The sequence below is a fragment of the Hesperophylax consimilis genome, chromosome 24 (assembly GCF_061612785.1).
Source record: "Hesperophylax consimilis isolate HC1 chromosome 24, BYU_Hcon_1.0, whole genome shotgun sequence".
In the NCBI taxonomy this organism is placed as follows: domain Eukaryota; kingdom Metazoa; phylum Arthropoda; class Insecta; order Trichoptera; family Limnephilidae; genus Hesperophylax; species Hesperophylax consimilis.
The window spans coordinates 2,132,108-2,153,082 of record NC_142859.1 but is presented as its reverse complement, the minus strand read 5'-3'; the positions used below and the strand labels follow the sequence as shown (position 1 = coordinate 2,153,082).

General features: G+C 34.4%; 1 protein-coding gene across 1 annotated transcript; it reads left to right on the top strand.

The window, feature by feature from the left end:
- The first annotated feature begins 393 nt into the window (after nucleotides 1-393).
- Nucleotides 394-20,452, top strand: Hus1-like (Hus1-like checkpoint clamp component). The gene is made up of 6 exons (XM_089646487.1): nucleotides 394-836; nucleotides 8,782-8,991; nucleotides 10,378-10,481; nucleotides 11,743-11,853; nucleotides 18,633-18,810; nucleotides 20,167-20,452. The coding sequence occupies exons 1-6, from the start codon at nucleotides 785-787 to the stop codon at nucleotides 20,379-20,381; spliced, it is 870 nt and encodes a 289-aa protein (XP_089502613.1). The 5' UTR covers nucleotides 394-784; the 3' UTR covers nucleotides 20,382-20,452.
- The last annotated feature ends 523 nt before the right edge of the window (nucleotides 20,453-20,975 follow it).

The window sequence follows — 20,975 nt, the reverse complement described above, 5'->3', positions numbered from 1 at the left end:
AAACTGTGCGCAGTGTTTGCTATTTCACTCTTTTTTAAAAGGGAAACGCGCGTGTTAGAGCGGGATAGATAAACAGCTAGGAATCGTAAAATAGAAAACGTTATTTTGGTTCTAATGACAGCAAGTGGTTCCGTCTAGTGATAGAATACGGGAAATAACCTTGCAACTAGTGACATCTACACAAAACACTACGAACCTTTTCACACCATATGGGCACGGAAATCTCATGAAAACTTGGTACGTTTGAATTTTTACAATTTTAGCAGTGTGATCTAGCGAAATGACATACAACTAACAAATAAATTCGTACAAAACACAGTGATATGTACTATTTGTTACGGTAAAGTTGTATTTTGAATCGTTATCGTTTAATTTTAAAATTATTGAATTTGTAGCAGAGTTTCTTACGCGGGATGCGGTGTTTTGAGCGCGAAATCTTGTACAAATGTCAAACGTCAAAGTGTTTTTCTTGTAGTTCTGTGTTTCATTAGCTCGTGTTATTGAAATTCGTGTAAATATTGGTGATATAATGCATTAAAAGAAAGCGTTAAAGTGTAATTGTTTATGAAATAGTGTTTATAGTACACAAGCGTCATAATTTACTATTTAAATCTTATGCAAATGTCAGTCAAAACGTCAAATGGTTTCTATGTTTCATTAGCTCGTATTTTTATTGAAATTCGTCTTTGATGATGAAACAACGCGATAAAGGAAATCGTTATAGTATTTTTGTACTTTAAATAGTATTTTTAATGTAAAGTCGTTAATATTTATTCTCGCAAATATGAAGTTTCGTGCTGTGATGGTGGACTCTGTTCCCATGAGAGAATTTTTAAGTGAGTGTTTTTATACTGATTTTACAGTATAATTAACTTAAATTGGTGATATTCTCTTTCAATCCCATCATATGTAATAATCATGGCTAATGGTGTATTTTATATTATGTTTATTCTGTATTCCCTTTACACTGCATATTATATCCGCCCCCACTTAGAACCAATGAGGTATATATATATATATATATATATATATATATATATATATCCCGCTACATTTGTTGCGTCCGACCCCTAAAAACTCCATAGCATTGCAGCGTCCACCGACTTACAGCGTCCAATATACGGACGCTGCAATATTTTGACCTCAAAATTGGCCAGAACGATGCTTACCCCATGTATAATCGTATGGCAAAAATTTTTGTGGAAGCAAAAAATGTCTCAGAATGTCTGGAAACGAATATTGAACGTTTGACATTTTGCCGACAGGTTCGCTACACGATGTATATATCGAGCAGTGTATGTTTTTATTCATTTCTACGATCTTGCCGCGTCCACGAAGTAATATAATTTTCGATACATAACGACGATCATGCTGCGTCTACGCATTACATCGTTAGTATTGCGTCCTCAAGACCGATTACGAGTAGATATTATTTTATATACATAACGACGGTCGTGCTGCGTCCACGCATTACGTCGATAGTACTGCGTCCCCGTAGCCGCTCATGAGAATATACTATTTTTAACTCATAATGACAATCATGATGCTTCCATGCATCACGTCGATAGTATTGCGTCCCAGTGAACGATCACGAGTAGATATTATTTTGAATATACAACGACGGTCATGCTGCATCCACGCATTACTTTGATAGTATTGCGTCCCCCTGGCCGATCACGTTGAAATATTATTATGAATACATAACGACGGTCTTGCTGCGTCTACGCATTACGTCGATAGTACTGCGTCCTCGTGGCCATTCGAAGTACATTGTTAAATATTATTTGAGCGTTTGGTTGAGTAAATCATAAGATTTGGCAACATTTGGTTAATTTACAACGATGCCGCTTGATACTCAGAACTAAGAATCGTCTTGCGTGGTTTTTAATGCATAACGATGATTTTGCTGCGTCCACGCATTACTTCGATAATACTGCGTCCCTATGGCCATTCACGAGTACATTTTTATAAATTATTTGAGCGTTTGGTTGAGTAAATCATCAGATTTGGCAACGTTGGGTTAATTTACAACGATGCCGCTTGACACTAAGAACTAAGAAGCATCCTGCGTAGTTTTTAATGCATAACGACGATCGTGATGCGTTTACGCATTACGTTGGTAGTATTGCGTCCGTTGTTGTTTTTTTTAAAAGAAAAAGCGTTTTTTTTGGGAGCGAAACCCGGTCGGCACAAAGTATAAAAAATAAAAGTGGTGTTTACAAAGTTATTGTTTTATTTTAAATTAAATATTGTTGTCAATTAAACAAACAATTTATAAGTTCCCGAATATTATCTGAATATAAAATAAATCTTATAGAATAAAATAAAAACCTCAAGATATGAATTGAAATCTAGCAAGAATATCGTAAAACAAATTGTGAGGATTATTATTAATATATTCATAGAATTATAACTATATATTTTATCACACCTTCATAAATGCAATGAAAACTTTAACTTAAATGAAATCAACAAAAAATCAAAATATAGAAGAATACGTATGTGAAACATACAGCGAATGCACTAAAATCTAGAACAATATAATAATAACAATCTTGCACTTAAACATAAGGAGTATAATTTGAAACATGGACGAACTTCTGGTATACCTATGTATTTAACATTATGTCCACAACCAGATTTTTTAATACTATCCGAGGCACACTCGCATGCAATACATAAAAATATACCAAGTATTCCAAACTACAAACAATAAGTCACAAATTATCACAAAAATAAAAGTACTTAGTGGAATTGTAGTCTATGCTAAAGAAAAATTTACTGATATCAATGTTAACGAAATACCAATATGTAACGCAAACTGTTTGTCAATTAATGAATCTAAATAATTGGCCAATTAATATAATTGCATGTATCGAATACATAGCTCGTTATACCCTTATAGTCCAGTAGGTACCCAAGCGATTCCTTCAGAAACTTGATCAGAGTGCTTAGGCTGTGAACATCTTGGAATAATTATCGATAATAACATCAAATGGAAAAGTCAAATAAACTCCACAGTAGACAGAATGAGAAAACTCATCTTTATGTTTTTTAGACTTAGAAATACTGTATCATTAAAAATACTTAAAGGTATTTATTTTGCACTTGCACATTCTACACTACTAAAATATGAAATCGTGGTTTGCGGGGGGGGGGGGGGGGGGGTACGTATAAATCATACCTACGTCCACTTGTGACAATTCAAAAAATATTAATAATAATTATATTTAAAAAAGCCATATAACTATCCAACAATAAATGTTTTCCAAGGTTTCCCGGTTCCCCTTCTCACAAAAATTTATGACAAAAATACTCGTACATTAAGAACTTCAATTACATAAAGATTTATTTGATAAAAATAATATTCCATAATTAATTTTAAGCTAAATAATTATTTATATTGGAGGACTAACCGTACCACTAGTTCGAACTACAACAGCAAAACATCATTATTTATTTAACGGTATAAAATTATTCAATAAATTACTCCTGGATATATCTGAGGAAAATTATGACAGTTACAAAAAAAACAATTTAAAATTCTCTAATACCACCTAATAAATTTTCTTATTGTTTTAAATTATTTATTTATTTATTTTATTTCAGGGAAATCAACAGTGTACAATGTGGTTCATTTATACACGTGTAATTTACCTAACTGAGAAACCAATTGCAGATTTCCGCAATATTCTATTCTATTATGTATGTAAAAATTTAAAAACTATACTTACAAGAACTAAAAAATATTAAATTTATCGAAGAAAGCAAACACTTAGTGGCTTGACATTATACAAAATGAAACAAATACTTTGTTTTAAACCACTTTATTTTTATTTATATTTCGTCGACCGGTTTGGATTGAACCCAAATATTGTATAAAATAAATATAAAGTGGTTTAAAACATAGTATTGTTTCATTTTGTAAAAAATATAACGTTATTCAAGAGGGAGATTATTATAACATGAGATTATTTTAACTGGAGATTATTATAACAGGAGATTATTAAAACAGAAGATTATTATAACGTAATACTACATAATATATGTCATTACATAATATAATAACATTTTATGCAGTTTGGTACACGTTTAATACATTTTTAATATAGTTTTTATATTTATTTTGGTTACATTGAAAATAGAATCAGAGAGAATGTTATTATACATATGTTGAACATATTCTTCTAAGACAAGCATTTTTATTTTACTAGATTACATGAGCGTGTGTGCCGTGTAGGTACTTTCAAATCAATTCTGCTTAATAAACTCCACATATTATGTTTCTGCTTATCATTCCTTGGTATTATTTATAACTAACCTGTTTTTATTACTTTTATTGTATTTTCTTGTAAGGCTATTAATAGTTTTTGTAATAATATTTGCAATATAAATATGTAAAAATATATTGTTGTCCTCTCCTAAGCACAAGCATCTTACTTATCAGAAAAGTGATTTAAATATTATTTAATATTATGTTGTAAATATTGTAACACTAAAGATGTTAAGAAATAAAAATAAAAAAATATTTTTATTTTGAACTTAATGGTATTAATAAGTTTAACTCATTAATTAAAATATTGCAATTTGAGGTTGAACTAATTAAGTTAAATATAAAAACAGATATTATTATATTGAATACGTAACGACAGAAGTTCTGCGTCGATGGTATTGTATCCTCGAGACCAATCACGAGTAGATATTATTTTGTATACATAACGACGGCCGTGCTGCGTCCACGCATTTCGTCGATAGTATTGCGTCCCCATGGCCGTTGGCGAATTTGTACATTTTTATGTATTGTTTGAGTCCTTGGTGAATCAAAACCCCAGATTTGGCAACATTCAGTTCATTTACAACGTTGCCACTTAGCACTCAGAACTAAAAAGCGCCTTGCGCGGGTGGGCATTTTTGTAAGATGGTTTACAGTGGACGGTAAATTGATATCCCGACCTAAAAATGTCCGACCGCCCTCTGCAATGGAACGAACTGGCGCGTTATGAAATGATACATTTTTACTAAGGATATCGTTGTAAAAAAAATTGTCGCACGCCTGCGCCCAGTAGGTACGTTTGTATACATGGTGCAATAAGATATTCATTCAAACTTCTCACTATCAATAGACAGTTTGTTGTCAGGTCTGGTGTGTTTCTGGATGTCAAAAAAATAAAACATAAATATATATACATATATTTTTTATATACCGCACAAGAGTCTCAACCGCTCCCGTCTGGAACAGCGAGACTGTGGCATCCCCAATCTGAGTACTAGGGTGAAGGTATTGGGGAGGGGAAGAAGATGAGGAAGAGAAATGTAGAAAAGTACCTGGCTATTTATATCTGGTCACCAAACACGGCAAAAGCTTGGAAATAACGTTTCCATTCGGAATGGTGGTCACACACCAGGGCGATACCGAGAGTATATTTCACTCTGGAACGTGCTGCAAAGACACTTTATATTATGTTTAATGTATTAATTGTGAAATAACACAAACAAATAAAAATTTATTTGCGCACGCCGGGTTTGACCGTCAGATTACGGGCTTCGGATTTCGAGTCGAGAGTCTTATCACTCAACCACAGATGCTGTAATTAATTAATTAATTCACTATGAACGTGAAAACTTCACTAGAAAAGTAAGAAATATTTTGTGTTGTTTATTTATTTGTTAATTTATTTATTACACCTAATAGACGTTTACATTCTAGTTTAATAGTTGAGTATCGCAGTTATTATAAATTCTTCAAAATTAAAACAATAGAGAAAACAAAATAGCATGAAAAAAAGTAAAATGTTACAACAAAAGCGTATAATAAAATAAGATACATTGGTAAAAATGATAAGAAGTCTCACATAAGTAGATATTCAAAATAAAGAAAAGATTGCAAAAATTATAGATGTCTATTTGTCTCGATATATAAAAGAATTAAACTAAACAATATTTATATTGATTATTTTTAAGGTGAAATATATCTCCCATATCAGAATAAGTCATGTAATCCTAAGGGGTTTAATAATATAAGGGGCATAACAACGGCCTAAATTTACCTTTTGAAACTCTCAAAACAAATCCAAGAGTCTTAAGGGCCGCATATACGGAAGACGTAAAAATTAAATCGACCTTCAAAACGCCATGTAACAAACAAATAATATACACTCGGACGCAAGAATATATTATTCAGTATGGACGTGAAACCTTTATTAGAATAGTCAGAAATATACGGCAGACGTAACAATTAAATTAGAGTGAACGGACGTGAAACCTATATTAAAAGGAACCTTCAATATACAAAAAATATACACCCGGACGTGAGTATGTACGTGACGCTAGAAATATATGAGAGTGTAATAAACATCAAAACCTGCATTATTATGAATATTAAAAAAATATGATATTAGCGATTATCGTGAGTAAAACATAGTGCAATATTCACAAAAACAATCTAAAAAAAAGAACTAGAAGTGCTGGACGCCCAAAGACGGATTTACGCACGGACGCAATAAATGTTGTGGGACCTATATATATATATATATATATATATATATATAGAGCCAACATTGGCGTTCGAATTATGGGCCACAAACATCGGTTCATTAACCGCTGTGAGATACCACGGGCTTCAGTCAGTTACAAGCGCCCGCCGGGCACAGGTCTCCAGCGATAACTTCAAAATGCCGATATGCACGCTGAGATACAAGTCGTATTGGAAAAGATAGTAAAAGCAATTGTATAATTTTTCATCGGTAAACAGGGTTTTACCGTAATCGGTAGTAGTGTAAATTGGCTTTTAATGTTAAAAAACTCAAGGAGCACTTGAAGTTAGCTTGTGGGTAACCCAAATTTTCTGGGCAGTGGCACGGCAGATGGCCACCGCGGACTCCGTTCGTTGAGTTTGTTCGCGGTTGGTAGGATTTGGGCGACATCGACAGCCGCCACACCCCCCTTCCTACCTACGACTCTATCTATATACCTCAATACATGAATACTTCACTCCGATATGGACTCCTTTCTACTGAGCGATTTAAATTATTTAGCCCGTAAACCTAATGAATATCCTCCCGTTTTTCGTGGGTGAAGCCAGACATTGTCACAGTAATAAAAATTACGCACAAATAAACACAATGTTAAAAGCAAGCCCTTGGAGAAAACACACACTGAATAAAGATGTTCTTTCAAGTAAGTCTCAACCCATCGGCATACCTGCGGCCAAGATCGGCATATGGCCCACCCCATTGGGGCGACTAAAGCTTTTCCCACAAAACGAGTATTTAGATAGTTCACAATAAAATTATAATCTATATAAACGCATAAAAAGTGTTTAATTTGGGGAAATATGGGGTGCAATACTGCACACTAATAATCCTTCTCAAGTATGCACAGATGTCACAAATAAAAATTACAAATATAATTGACACACTACAGTAACAAGTATTGATTAAAATTAGTATGCCGATGGGTTAATAAACGCACACTAACACACACTACATTAACAAGTTTTGATTAAAATTAGTATGCCGATGGGTTAATAAATGCACACTAACACACACTACATTAACAAGTATTGATTAAAATTAGTATGCCGATGGGTTAATAAATGCACACTAACACACACTACATTAACAAGTTTTGATTAAAATTAGTATGCCGATGGGTTAATAAATGCACACTAACACACACTACATTAACAAGTATTGATTAAAATTAGTATGCCGATGGGTTAATAAATGCACACTAACACACACTACATTAACAAGTTTTGATTAAAATTAGTATGCCGATGGGTTAATAAATGCACACTAACACACACTACATTAACAAGTATTGATTAAAATTAGTATGCCGATGGGTTAATAAATGCACACTAACACACACTACATTAACAAGTTTTGATTAAAATTAGTATGCCGATGGGTTAATAAATGCACACTAACACACACTACATTAACAAGTATTGATTAAAATTAGTATGCCGATGGGTTAATAAATGCACACTAACACACACTACATTAACAAGTTTTGATTAAAATTAGTATGCCGATGGGTTAATAAATGCACACTAACACACACTACATTAACAAGTATTGATTAAAATTAGTATGCCGATGGGTTAATAAATGCACACTAACACACACTACATTAACAAGTTTTGATTAAAATTAGTATGCCGATGGGTTAATAAATGCACACTAACACACACTACATTAACAAGTTTTGATTAAAATTAGTATGCCGATGGGTTAATAAATGCACACTAACACACACTACATTAACAAGTTTTGATTAAAATTAGTATGCCGATGGGTTAATAAATGCACACTAACACACACTACATTAACAAGTTTTGATTAAAATTAGTATGCCGATGGGTTAATAAATGCACACTAACACACACTACATTAACAAGTTTTGATTAAAACAATCAAGTTTTTAAAGTTAAACACGGCTAGATACATTTAATTAATTATCAGATCCTTTGCGAATAAAATAAAAGTTATTCACACAAAGAGCGGCAATTAAATAGACTGACAGAACAACAATGTTTGGGTGCGGGATGGTAGGTTTGGCAACAGTGCAAAATAATAATGCGAGACCCACACGGCGGACCAATTTTACGTTTTTTACCTGAAAAGTTCCTCTAAAAGCTGGAATTTTGAAAAAAGGCATTTATCTTTTTTACTTGTACGTAGAATCACCTCCCAAAGTTATGTTTTATATGAGCCATTTGTTTCTTACAATTAAATGTAAATAAATAAATTTTTCTTGTTTTGATTCTCACAACAGATATAGTGACGACATTATCCAAGATTGCCAAGGATTGTGTGTTGAGGCTATCGCAGGACAAGGTGTACTTTATAGTTTCCGATGAGAATACCAGCGGACAGACGCCGCCCAATGTGTGGTGCCACCTGGACCAGTCTTCCTTCTTCTCGGAGTATCACATGGAGGGTGTTGATGATTCACACAGAGAGATATATTTAGGCTTTGGCACAGGTAAGCCATTCTAATAAATTAGCATCTTATTCTTTATTGCAATGTTCTCATTCTTAACACTCCTGTTTTGAAGAGGGGTAATACACTTCCCCAGTTTTGTCAAATAGGGGGTATTTTATCATCCTCTTGATAGCTTATCTGATAATATATATTTATTTATAAAATCTGAATAGTGGCTATAATACAGGGGGCAGCAGAACAGACCGTGCAGTTTTTTTTTTTTGACATTTGAAAGGTTCCCGTTAAATGCGGACTTTAAATTCGTTTCAGCCTTTGAACAAATATAAATAAAAATGGTCCCAATGCAGCGTAGTACTTCGTCAGGAACAGTGTAAGAACAACAGCACTTTCCTGCTCTCTTTAGGCCAAATCTCACGTACAAAATGGCATTCAGGGTTCTCACCGCCAAACGATTTCGGAGTTTTGTTTTGACCAGACTCATTTGGCTAAATACACGTTCAATGTCCGCATTTGAATGCGGCAATGTTAAAATAGACATTGCAAACTGACATAAATCACCGAAGGGGTCATTATTAGCTGCATCTTTATATTGCATGACTTCATCCCAAAACTCTACAGTGGAAGTCAAGGATTCCCATTTAATGTGAACTATGTTTCTCCATTGAGACACCAATTTTTCAATTGATATCATTTTTGTTAGTTAAAAAATTGGTTTTTATTATTTTCATGTTTCTGTAAAAATAAGCCAAATAAATATGCTATATGCTAAAAGCATAATAGTTATGCTAAACATGGAGTAATTATGCCAAATTTAGCATATAATATGCTAACTTGGCAACACTGCCCATTACTTTTAAATAAACATTAACATAAATATTAATTCTAATATTTACCTACATTTTTCAATCAAATCAATTTCAATTTCAATGCTGACAACCCGAGCATTTATTTTATTGTATTATTTATTTACAGAGATTTTAGACGAAGTCTGTTCCGATTTCTAGGTTTTCAATTTTAATTTCAATTTATGATTGCTAAGTACATTATAATGAATATTTTTACATTTCGGCTCGCGAAACGGCTCTCCAAGGTAGCCAGGAAAGTCAGGATAGTCAGTTATAAAATTGAATAAGTGAGGTATTATAATAATATTATTTTCTTGTTTATTAAACCCTACAGTAGCAATAGGCAGCCGGTGATCAGAGCAGGACTGGCCCTGTGAAGGTGCAATTGGCAACAGGCCCCGACTTGCCAAGGCACCGAGGAGTCAAGGCTCTGATAATACCTAACATCTAATACAGCACCAGGCGTCGTTTGAAAGATTAACACCTCTACCCACAGATGACACACGAAGAGGGAAAAATCCCTTGCACTGTTTAGAAATGTTACAATAATATATATATGTTCCTATTTGTTAATTTTCAGGCAATTTTGCGAGATCATTAGCATCCCTGAAGCAATCAGCCAAATGTGTAAAGATAAAATTAACTAATAAACAGTCTCCATGCCTGACACTTGAAATTGAATTGGTAAATATTATTAATTTTATAATCATTTCACACAAATCTACAGGTTAAATATATGCCGAATTTCGCTGTAGTGGTGTACCGCAGTATAAATTATTTTTATTATTGATAAGGTTTCTCTGATAAATGACCATTTACAATACATTAATGGTTATTTGTCGGTTCTGTAGGGTTAGAAGCGGAATAAATGCCTGCTTTCCTTCATGTATCTTTTAAAAACGAATTGAAATTTTATTTTGTAATGTTTTTATCATGGATAAAGTGATTGATTGAACAAACAAACAAACATTGGCACCATAGGTTAATTGAAGTTTCTTTAACATCTTCACATTCGTTAAAGGCTTAGACACATTGCGCTATACGCATCAACGCTTATTTGGGAGTGACCTATTAAGATTATATGTTGAGGTGTCACACTACGCTATAATCTTCCTCGAGACCAATTATTCAATTGGTCAGATCAGTTGGGGAACTGCCGCGGAATATCATCTCTTTGTATGGGACCTGTCATCTTGACAGATGACAGGATTTAGCAGGAGTACCAGGGTTCATCTAGTGAGGTGTGTTCAGTTGCGTGGCATGCCAGATCGGGAGAGGGGGGTTTTGGTGACCTTTTTACCTCTGAGAGATATATTTATATGTCCGTCACTCCTGGTCACACCAATCCTTAGACAACCCTCATACCTTTTACCTTCTCGGAACTTCTTGTCCTTCCTTTCATTATAAAAGGCCCTCCACACAGCATCCCAAAAGATGACATTGGCCCTGAGGGAAATTATTTTCCTCAGGGCTTCCTGTGTGGGGTTAATGTAAAAATAAATTAATAATGAAATGTTGTTTTTTCTTCATATGAAGCGGTTACTTTGTGATGTGACATTATAATTTAAAATTAAACAGTAACTTTGTAAACATCACTTATGGGATTTTTTTATGGGTAAATACTTAATGCCGACCGGGTTTCGCTACAACCGTAGCCTCATCAGGGCAGTATAATACTAAGTAGCAATCTCGGGCAGTATAATACTAAGGACGGGTTGTTTCGGAGAACTTGAACAATTCTTCAAATTTCAAAGTTAATTTTCAAGTTCTGTGAAAGATATTTTTAAGTTCTGTTTTTATTTCAGTTCTGTCAAGCAACTAGCCCATAATGATATAGTAACAGAATTTGAATAGGACTTTCACAGAACCCGTAAATGAACGTTGAAATTTGATGAATTGTTCAAATTCTCCGAAACAACCCGTCCTAAATGTTGTTTTATTATAGCCTTCATTAAACTTGATGCATTCGAGACAAGTAACTCACGATGTTCCTGTTAATGTAATACCAAGAAAATCCTGGCGAAGTTATAATGAACCTAATATACAGAGTTATCATGTAAGTATTCGCCTATTTATTTTCTTTATTATGTAAACTCGTATGTACAGGGTGCGCCAGAGAAACTTACTTATTTGAAAGTTCAATAAAAACAAAAACACTGTAGTTATTGTTGTAATTCTTTTTTTATTTGAAAATGCAATGTACCAAGTTTTTTTTCATACTGTCTTAAAAATTACATCTTTTAATTGGCGACCCTCATCGCGCATACACAAGTCGTTTTTTGAAGTTCTCGTCCACTCTTCTCAGCATATCAATCGGAATATTGGCAATAGCATCGCGGATGTTGTTCTTCAGGTGATCTATGGTCCGTGGTCGATCGACATAAACAAGGGATTTCAAATAACCCCATAAAAAAAAATCACATGGAGTCAAATCCGGAGAGCGCGCCGGCCATGGGAGATCGCCTCGGAGAGAGATGAGGCGGTTGGGGAAATGTTGTCGCAGCAAATTCATGCCCGCTGCTCTCTAGACCATAGCATAATGGCAACTGACGAGAATGGGAAACAAACTTGGGGACGTCCCCCTCCAGATGCGCCCCCTCCCGCCCCTCTACCTGCCCAACTCAACGGACGGGAATTTTTTCAAATAAGTAAGTTTCTCTGGCGCACCCTGTATTTATCCTTCAACGGCTATGGAAGGTTTAATAAACCAAAGAGCAAACCAGATTTAAAGTTCAGTGAAAGCGATTTCGAGAGTCAGACCCTAAACTTTGCCACATGATTTAACAGTGATAAAAGTTTCACTGTGCCTTTATTTATTTTCATTCTTTATAAGTTTATCCCGCAAGTTCTTATCTTCTCATCTTCACAGATCTTGATTCATATATTATTTCATCCAGTGGCGGCTGCTGCTCACAAAAATGGGTGGTCGCAAAAAATCTTCAACATAATATATTCCTACCTACTGTAATGAAAATAAATTTAATAACGAAAAAAATCCTACCTATTTGTAGATTAGGTCGATCCTCCATTCTACTGGCAAAGAAGTCGGTGATTTTTTTTAAGGCTTTTTTCAATGCTCAGCACTTACAAAGCATCGAGTCTATCTTGACTAAAGTAGAAAAATACCTTTCCCTCTCTACCGATGTAACAGGAATTGTACCACAGACATAGGAATTAATAGACGAGAAGATAATGGCGAGGGGTAAAATCAACTGTTGAAGAACGAAGGGAGTGAAGCTGACTGTGATTCGTCAATAAATCAATCTGACAGTAAATAAGCATCTCGCATTATAATATCACCATTTACTTCTTAAAAGTAAAATCTGCTTTTGAATGAATAGACATTTTTACATGGGAGCGCAAATTACTCGCCACGTTATGAACAAATTTGCGAAGTCCAAATTCGGCAAAAAAATTCGATTCTATTTTCAGAGTCGAATATTTCGTTTAGTATTTAGTTAAGACACTTTTATAAATGTTCATTATTTACTTCCCAGCAACCAACCAGCTTTTTGTTTCGCGTCCAGACGTTTCTCGATGTGATAGTAACAACTGATTCATATTATACGATGTGAATATGCTTAAAATAAAGTAAAATAATGCTTATATATGGAATGTAATACGACAATTGGGTTTATTCTCTTTTTCACATCTATTTTTACAAGTTTTCATAGTACAAGTCAACATTTTGCCGTGTTATTTCGTAAAATGAACCGATGATGCCTCGACCATAGTTCGCACAAGAATGATGACGACACGTTTTCAAATTTCACTTGAGGCCATACGCGAGCACAGCCGGCTCCAATGGAACCGGTATGGGGAGTGGGGATAATACGCTTTTAATCACTTAGGGCAGGTCTACTAATATTCATATGTCTATAAATAAGGAAGTTGAGTGAAAAATATTTTGACTTATAAAAAATATGTTCATGTAGATCAAAAAATATCGATTCTAAATATATAAATATATTTCTATATTATTATTCTTAGAATTAGTTAAACGTTCTTGAAAAAGCATTCAATAGCAATACACTGTATACGCTCCACGATTGGTCGAAAGAATTCTGTCGTCACATGTGTCGTGACTTGTACGTACAACGGAACACCTATGGTGCATCTCTTTCTATTACATGAGAGATGATCGATTTAGATGAGAGAGGTGTATAGGCCAAAGGTTTATTTGGGTTTGTCAAATATATGTACGTATTTGTTATTATTATTATATGAAATGGATTTCTAAAGATACATATTCGTATAGTGCTTTATAATAATATGTTGTTTATTGCATAACTTAGATGTTTTTATTATTATACATGTCACATGGCATGTGATACACTTCAGGCCGCCGGCCGCTCAGAAAAGTCTCACAGTGAACTGGGCTGTAAACCGTTATTTTACTTTTGGTCTTTACTTTTCTGCGCGGTGGTCCTGAATTCGCGCGGGGAACGTCAACAAGTAACGACGGCGATACCGTATAAGTACCGTATCGGGCGTGAAAAGCAAATATTCTAACTTAAAATATTAATTTAACTATGAAATCTTAATCAATTTTCTTTTTTTTTTAATAACATCAATTATAATAGACGGTTAACATTGGTAAAAAAATTACTGGAATTCCTTGTTGAAGAATTAAATTTTTTTCCATACATAATGCTTAAGCGACGTGGTTTTCACAGTTCTAATGACGTCACACCACACCCCGCCTCTTACCGCTCGGATTCCGCTCGTTTTGGCGGGCTTAATAAAATTTAAACTTTGAGAATTAATTTAACTATGAAAACAAACTTTAAAAAAAAAAAAAAAATACCAGTATTTAAGTTTGAATGCGAACATTGATAAAAAAAATAAAAAAAATGGACTCAACTTCCTTATTGCACACATATTTTTTTAAATAATTTACAACACTCGAAAAAAGCACTCATTTAAATTTAAAAAACAGTTCATTACTATCTGATAGGTGATCTGCGATCTGAAATCCTGATTGTCCAAATCCTTGAGATAATATAATATCACACACTTCTCTACAAATCACCGATTTTGTGGTCTTAATTATTTTAAATTCCCACCTAACATTAAGCATGGAAAACAAAAACTGTTCTGTTTATCGCACCAGCACAAACACTCTGCTTTATTATTTATAAAACTCCTTTTAAAAACTGCGGTTTTAGGTTTATGTTTTTGACTTGAACTCCTGTAATATATAAAATGGGCCTAGTTCAGAGCATTGTTTTTTTTATAAAACTGGCTGACGTGTTGTTGTTGGGCGTTGCTGAGGGTTATCCTTAGGAGATAGATATGTACCATCGCAGACTTTTCGGTGGGCCTTTTTAAGACCAGAGATGTGCTTTATTTCAAATAAATCAGGTATTTTCCATTTTGCATTTTAAATGCTTTTCTAAAAACCATTTTAAATGCTTTTCTCAATGCATTTTCCATTTTAAATGCTTTTTTGCAACATTCTTCCTACTATCTCCACTCATCTGTTTTTCATAAGCCCCAAATATCAGTCGGTCCTCAACCTCGCTATGAGAGATAATTTACATTTGTCAAGTTGCTCCCTGGTAGGAGCCCTGGCAATTGAGTGATACCATTACAAAAAATACTGATTCAAATACTAACATGGGGCCATGACGCTGTAATATTAAATGTTGGATAGCAGTTTCTATGTTTTTACGTAGGCAACATTAGTCCCGTGCAAATTTTTTGTGGTTTCATAATCTGTAGTCGTGGTGTTTTTGGATTTACCATCATGTAATATGTTTGTTCTACATTGATGTCCATTATTAAATGACAAAATTGTTTAAAAATTCTTTAATTATTCTAATTGTTTGACCTGAGAAACCATTTTGCATTTTCAATGCATTTTGAAAATAGGTATTTTGCATTTTGCATTTGAAATGCTTTTCTAAAAACCATTTTGCATTTTCAAATGGAAAAGTTTTGACCCATTTCCATTTTGCATTTCAAATGGTTTTGGGTACCCATTTTGCACATCTCTGTTTAAGACATACAATTCCGTAGTACATTACCTCATAAGGTTTAGCCAGCGTTAGCAATGTAGTGCCTGAAAACGTATTTTTACGACTTGATTATAAAACATCGACTTTTCTCTACTTTAAAACTCTACGTCAAAATGCTACTGGCAAACTGTTCCTTTTGATGTGGTGGTAAAATTTTGAATGCCATTCTCCCTAGGCAATGTACTTACCCACGGTTTGGACTCAATAACAATATATGTGAACATTATCATAAAACTCTTTGAGCGATACATGAAACGAACCACTGCTCTGATTATAGGTACAAAACGCTATGCTTTTGTTCAGCATGCATCACACATTGTATAGACACCTAGCTGTACCTATGCATTATGTTATATCCGACTCGAGTTTTGTGGGTTTATTGGTGATGAGGCATGTGGGAAATTTAGTATATTGTTCGGCTCTTGGGAATTTTTAGACTGGCAGAAATTCAGGGAGTGTGTTGCTCTTCCGCTCTTTAGGGCTAGCCGCCATTGAGTATATCCGTAGTGAAGAAACAAAACTTTCAAGTCTATTTGCTGGAATACTTTGTCCTTATTTATACTAAAAACTCCTGTAATCAGTAACGAGTGCGAAGGACGGCCTATAGGCTAAAGTCCTCTATATTATTCTTTCAAAATATCTGTCTATTGCTAGAAACCTAACTACCAGTCCACCTCGGTACTGAGCACAGAAAACAGACAGTACAGAGGGGAAAACTACTGATATCTGTCGGATAAGTCTAGGATCTAATGCAAGTAAAAACCCCTTTGGGTACAGATACATAATTAGTATCAGCCCATAATTTTAAATTTTATCCACAAGTTATTTTCTAACTTTGTTAAGCACTCTGTTAAAAATGTACGAACCATTAGCAAAGTTCCCCACCAGTTACTTTACAGGCTCCTGCCTAGCACCTAGCGGTCAGAGGTAGAACTAGGGCTAACAGATAAAACAGATGTTTTGCCTTATCAATTGGCTTTCTTTGACAGTGTTTGTTTACAATTAGCTTCTCAATGTGTTTTACTTGGTTAGATTATAAAAAGCCTCGCCGACTGGATTCCTTCTTCTTCTCTCGTATAAAATAGTAACAAGCAGTCATTATAGTCTACAGACCATTAGTAAAAGTGTTTTGTCCGGGTCGGGAATAATTTAACTCTTTGTAACATTAAATAAAGTGAAATGCAGTTTTGTGCAGTAAAAACAAAAAAAACCATGCGTCTGTTATTGAAGACTTCATCAAGCCCAAAAAAATCTTAACACACTCGTTATATTGTCGCTATGTATAAGTTTTAGCCAAGTATTTGTTTAGTCAGAGCGGTGCCTTCCTCTGTCCCGCACTATGGACGTCACATCCTCGGGTTGTATGACCGATTTTAATACATTTGAAGATAAATTATGAAACATAGCTACCAGGTTTTCCAGTGGGTTTACCGGGATGTTTTGTATCTCCACGTTGTTAAATTGTGACTCATATTCTTGAGTTTCAATTTTACTTTCTAGGTAATCCACTGTTTTTTTAAGATGTACGTCTTGGGAGATTTGTAATTTCTTGATATCTTCTTTAATTTGCGAGATTTCACTATTCATTTGGTGGTTGATTTCTTCAATTTGTGTGCTAAGAAAGTCAACAGACTTCACAATATCTTCGAATTTATCCATGATGTTTTTTTTTTTATGTGCTTTAACTTTTTAAATTTAGAAAATTATTATTAGGATTTGTGGAGAATCTTCTGCGTTTTGTTTCATAGATCTTGTGTTACTTTTCATTGTTGGATATTAATATATTCTCGGCCTGAGGGAGACTGTAGCACTATACACGGTGTCCGGAAACTCGTAGTACAAGCGGGAAACTGGAGAATCTACACCACATGGGGAACCCAAATAAATATAAAGTTTTTTGATTTGAGCATTTTCATCAAAAAAAAAAAAAAAAACAAAAAAATATATTTTTCGGCTATTTCAGGGTTAAAATTTTTTATTTTGCGAATATGTCAGAGATAGGTATGCAATTCAAAACAACAGATGTTTTAACCCTGCAGAGCAGAAATATTTTATGACTACACCGGATTAAATGAAGGGTGATTTCAAAATAATGCTTTAAATCCAGGTTTCTTTATTTGTTTTACTTTTAAATAGTTTTAATTAGTTGGGTACTTTGATCTTTAGTAATAATTTATAAGAATTTGATCAAAAAAAAAATCAACTTCTGACTCGATTTACTCGAAAACGAAAGCTCAAATCAAAAAAAATTATACTACAAAATCGACTCCAAATGTGATGTAGATTCACCAGTTTCCCGCTTGTACTACGAGTTTCCGGACACCATGTATAATCACCGTAATGTTTATGCAAAGAGATTTTTTAATTTTTAGTAATAAAATGAGATTCCACTGCACGAAAAACTTTCAATTAAACGTTAGAATCACTAAAACCGCTTTTAATATGCTGTTTTGATTATTTACATTGATTTCAGAAGCGAGGCAGAAATCTATATGAGTAAAAATGTAAATGTTCGTTTGTTAAAAATCCTAAAACTTGGTAAGTTCGACACCGATTGCTGTGAAATTTTGACATAACGTTGCATTCGAATATGTGTGTGTTTTTACACGCCTATATTATAAAGATGTCACCTGTGATACGTAAAAACATGCTTTAAAAAAAAAAAAAACAGCGCCATCTGTTGGACGTAAAAGCAACATGCGCTATTATTTTTCTGTCTGCACCGACAGACTGAGCCACAACAACGCGTGGCAAGGTACAGCTAGTTATAATAATAATTTTTATCAATCATAATTTTGTTATTGCATTATTTCAGATTTCAATAGTAATGCCTGCGCTAAAGCAATTACGTTCTACCGTGGATAGAATGAAAAGTATGTCACCTGAACTCATTGTGAAGGCCAATGCTTCGGGGCAATTCATTCTTCAAATTAAGACTGATATGGCTACTGTGTCTTCAAGATTCCAAAATATGACGGTGGATAATTTTAACGGTAAGTAATATTTTAAAAATAAAATGGTCTAATAGCACAGACATATGAATATATAGACTAGAAATTAAAGATGAGGGGTAAAATCAACTGTTGAAAAACGAAGGGGGTAAAGCTGACTGTGATTCGTCAATAAATCAATCTGACAGTATATAGGCATCTCGCATTATAATATCACCATTTAGTTCTTAAAAGTAAAATCTGCTTTTGAATGAATAGACATTTTTACATGGGAGCGCAAATTACTCGCCACGTTATGAACAAATTTGCGAAGTCCAAATTCGGCAAAATAAATTTCTTCTATTTTCAGAGTCGAATATTTCGTTTACGTATTTAGTTAAGACACTTTTATAAATGTTCATAATTTACTTCCCAGCAACCAACCAGCTTTGTGTTTCGCGTCCAGACGTATCTCGATGTGATAGTATATGTTTCTACAACTGATCCATATTATACGATGTGAATATGCTTAAAATAATGCTTATATAATATATGGAATGTAATACGACAATTGGGTTTATTCTCTTTTTCACATCTATTTTTACAAGTTTTCATAGCACAAGCCACCATTTTGCCGTGTTATTTCGTAAAATGAACCGATGATGCCTCGACCATAGTTCGCACAAGAATGATGACGTCACGTTTTCTAAATTCACTTGAGGCCATAAGCGAGCACAGCCGGCTCCAATGGAACCGGTATGGGGAGTGGGGAATAATACGCTTTTAATCACTTAGGGCAGGTCTACTAATATTCATATGTCTATGTCTAATCCCAAGTATCACCAATGAATTGTCAAATTAAAAATAACATATTGAATTCTAGCTGTACAAATTTCATCCCGCCGGATCTCTTCGCTCGAGAGCTTTTGCCGCTTCAGAAAGCAGACGTTTACATTATGAAGATGGTGTAATTCCCCATTATATTTGCTGTATTGTTTTATTTAAAGAGGCCATGAAGTAAATAATTTCTCTTAGGACCTATGTCGATTTTGGAGATGCTGTGTCGAGGGTCATTTTAAGGAGAGGAAGGAGTGAACATGGGACTTGAAGGTCAGATGGAGGTCGGCAAATCGTTCCACACCCGAATTGTTGAACTCAAGAACAAGCCGTAGAAATTACCCATTCTCTTGCGACAAATGTCAACCGTGTAGAAAAACATTTGTTGTGTTTCCCGACTATGCACCGGTGCCGAAGAGATCAATGATGCCAGTTCCTCTAATCATTTTCCATTGAAATATCGGTACAACGAGGACAACATTCCCACCTGACGCCTCTGCTCTTAATATTGCAATCCCAATCTGTCGAGATAGGGGAACTATCAAATAGACCGCAATGTAATTTTTTTAATGTTGTTTTCAGATGCCGATAAAGAAGAAGAAGACGATGACCAGAGAGATGAATCGTTCATAGTTTGCAGAATAGACATAAAGAAATTTGCCATGTTTCTAAGTGCGGACCAAATCACACATTCAAAGGTCCTCTGTTCAATGTCCCACAAGAAAATAGTGAATCTATTCATAGAAAATGAAGGCATTATGACATTCCAGTGTTTTATACCCGCCTTGTGTTTTTAATAAATATATTATTTGGTTTATAAGATAAAACAATAAGTTATTTCTTTAAATATGGTTTCTTTGTACATAGTTCGTTCATACCACATACATGTATCACAAGCGCTACAACCATAGATAATAGACACAGGGGAGATGGACTATGAACCATTATTAGAAAGAAACCGTGCACACATTGCGTGTCGCCAACTTCATTTAGTCACACTGTTGCAAATTGCATCTACGTACAGCTGCGCCCCGCCTCTATTTCTACCCACACACCAAATGCATATCTTTCATTGGCTACGCCGCTTCGATAGTCCATGCCGTTTTATCGTATCTCGGTGACAGTTGGCACGCTTCAATGTCATATTTCCCCTTGTTTCTATCTACGAGTACAACCCTTGGAGAGTCTTGGCTGTCTCCAGGAAAACCTCCACTCCTGCTGTTTCCTTCCAGTATATGTATATCTAAGGCTTTCATATGAAGAACAATATTGGAGTTTTACCTACCATTAAAACTTTGATTATGTTGCCTTCCTCATCCAGAATATAAATATGTCAGAGACGACATGTCGAATCTTGTCTCTGTTGTCTAATTTTACTACCATTTTCCTTG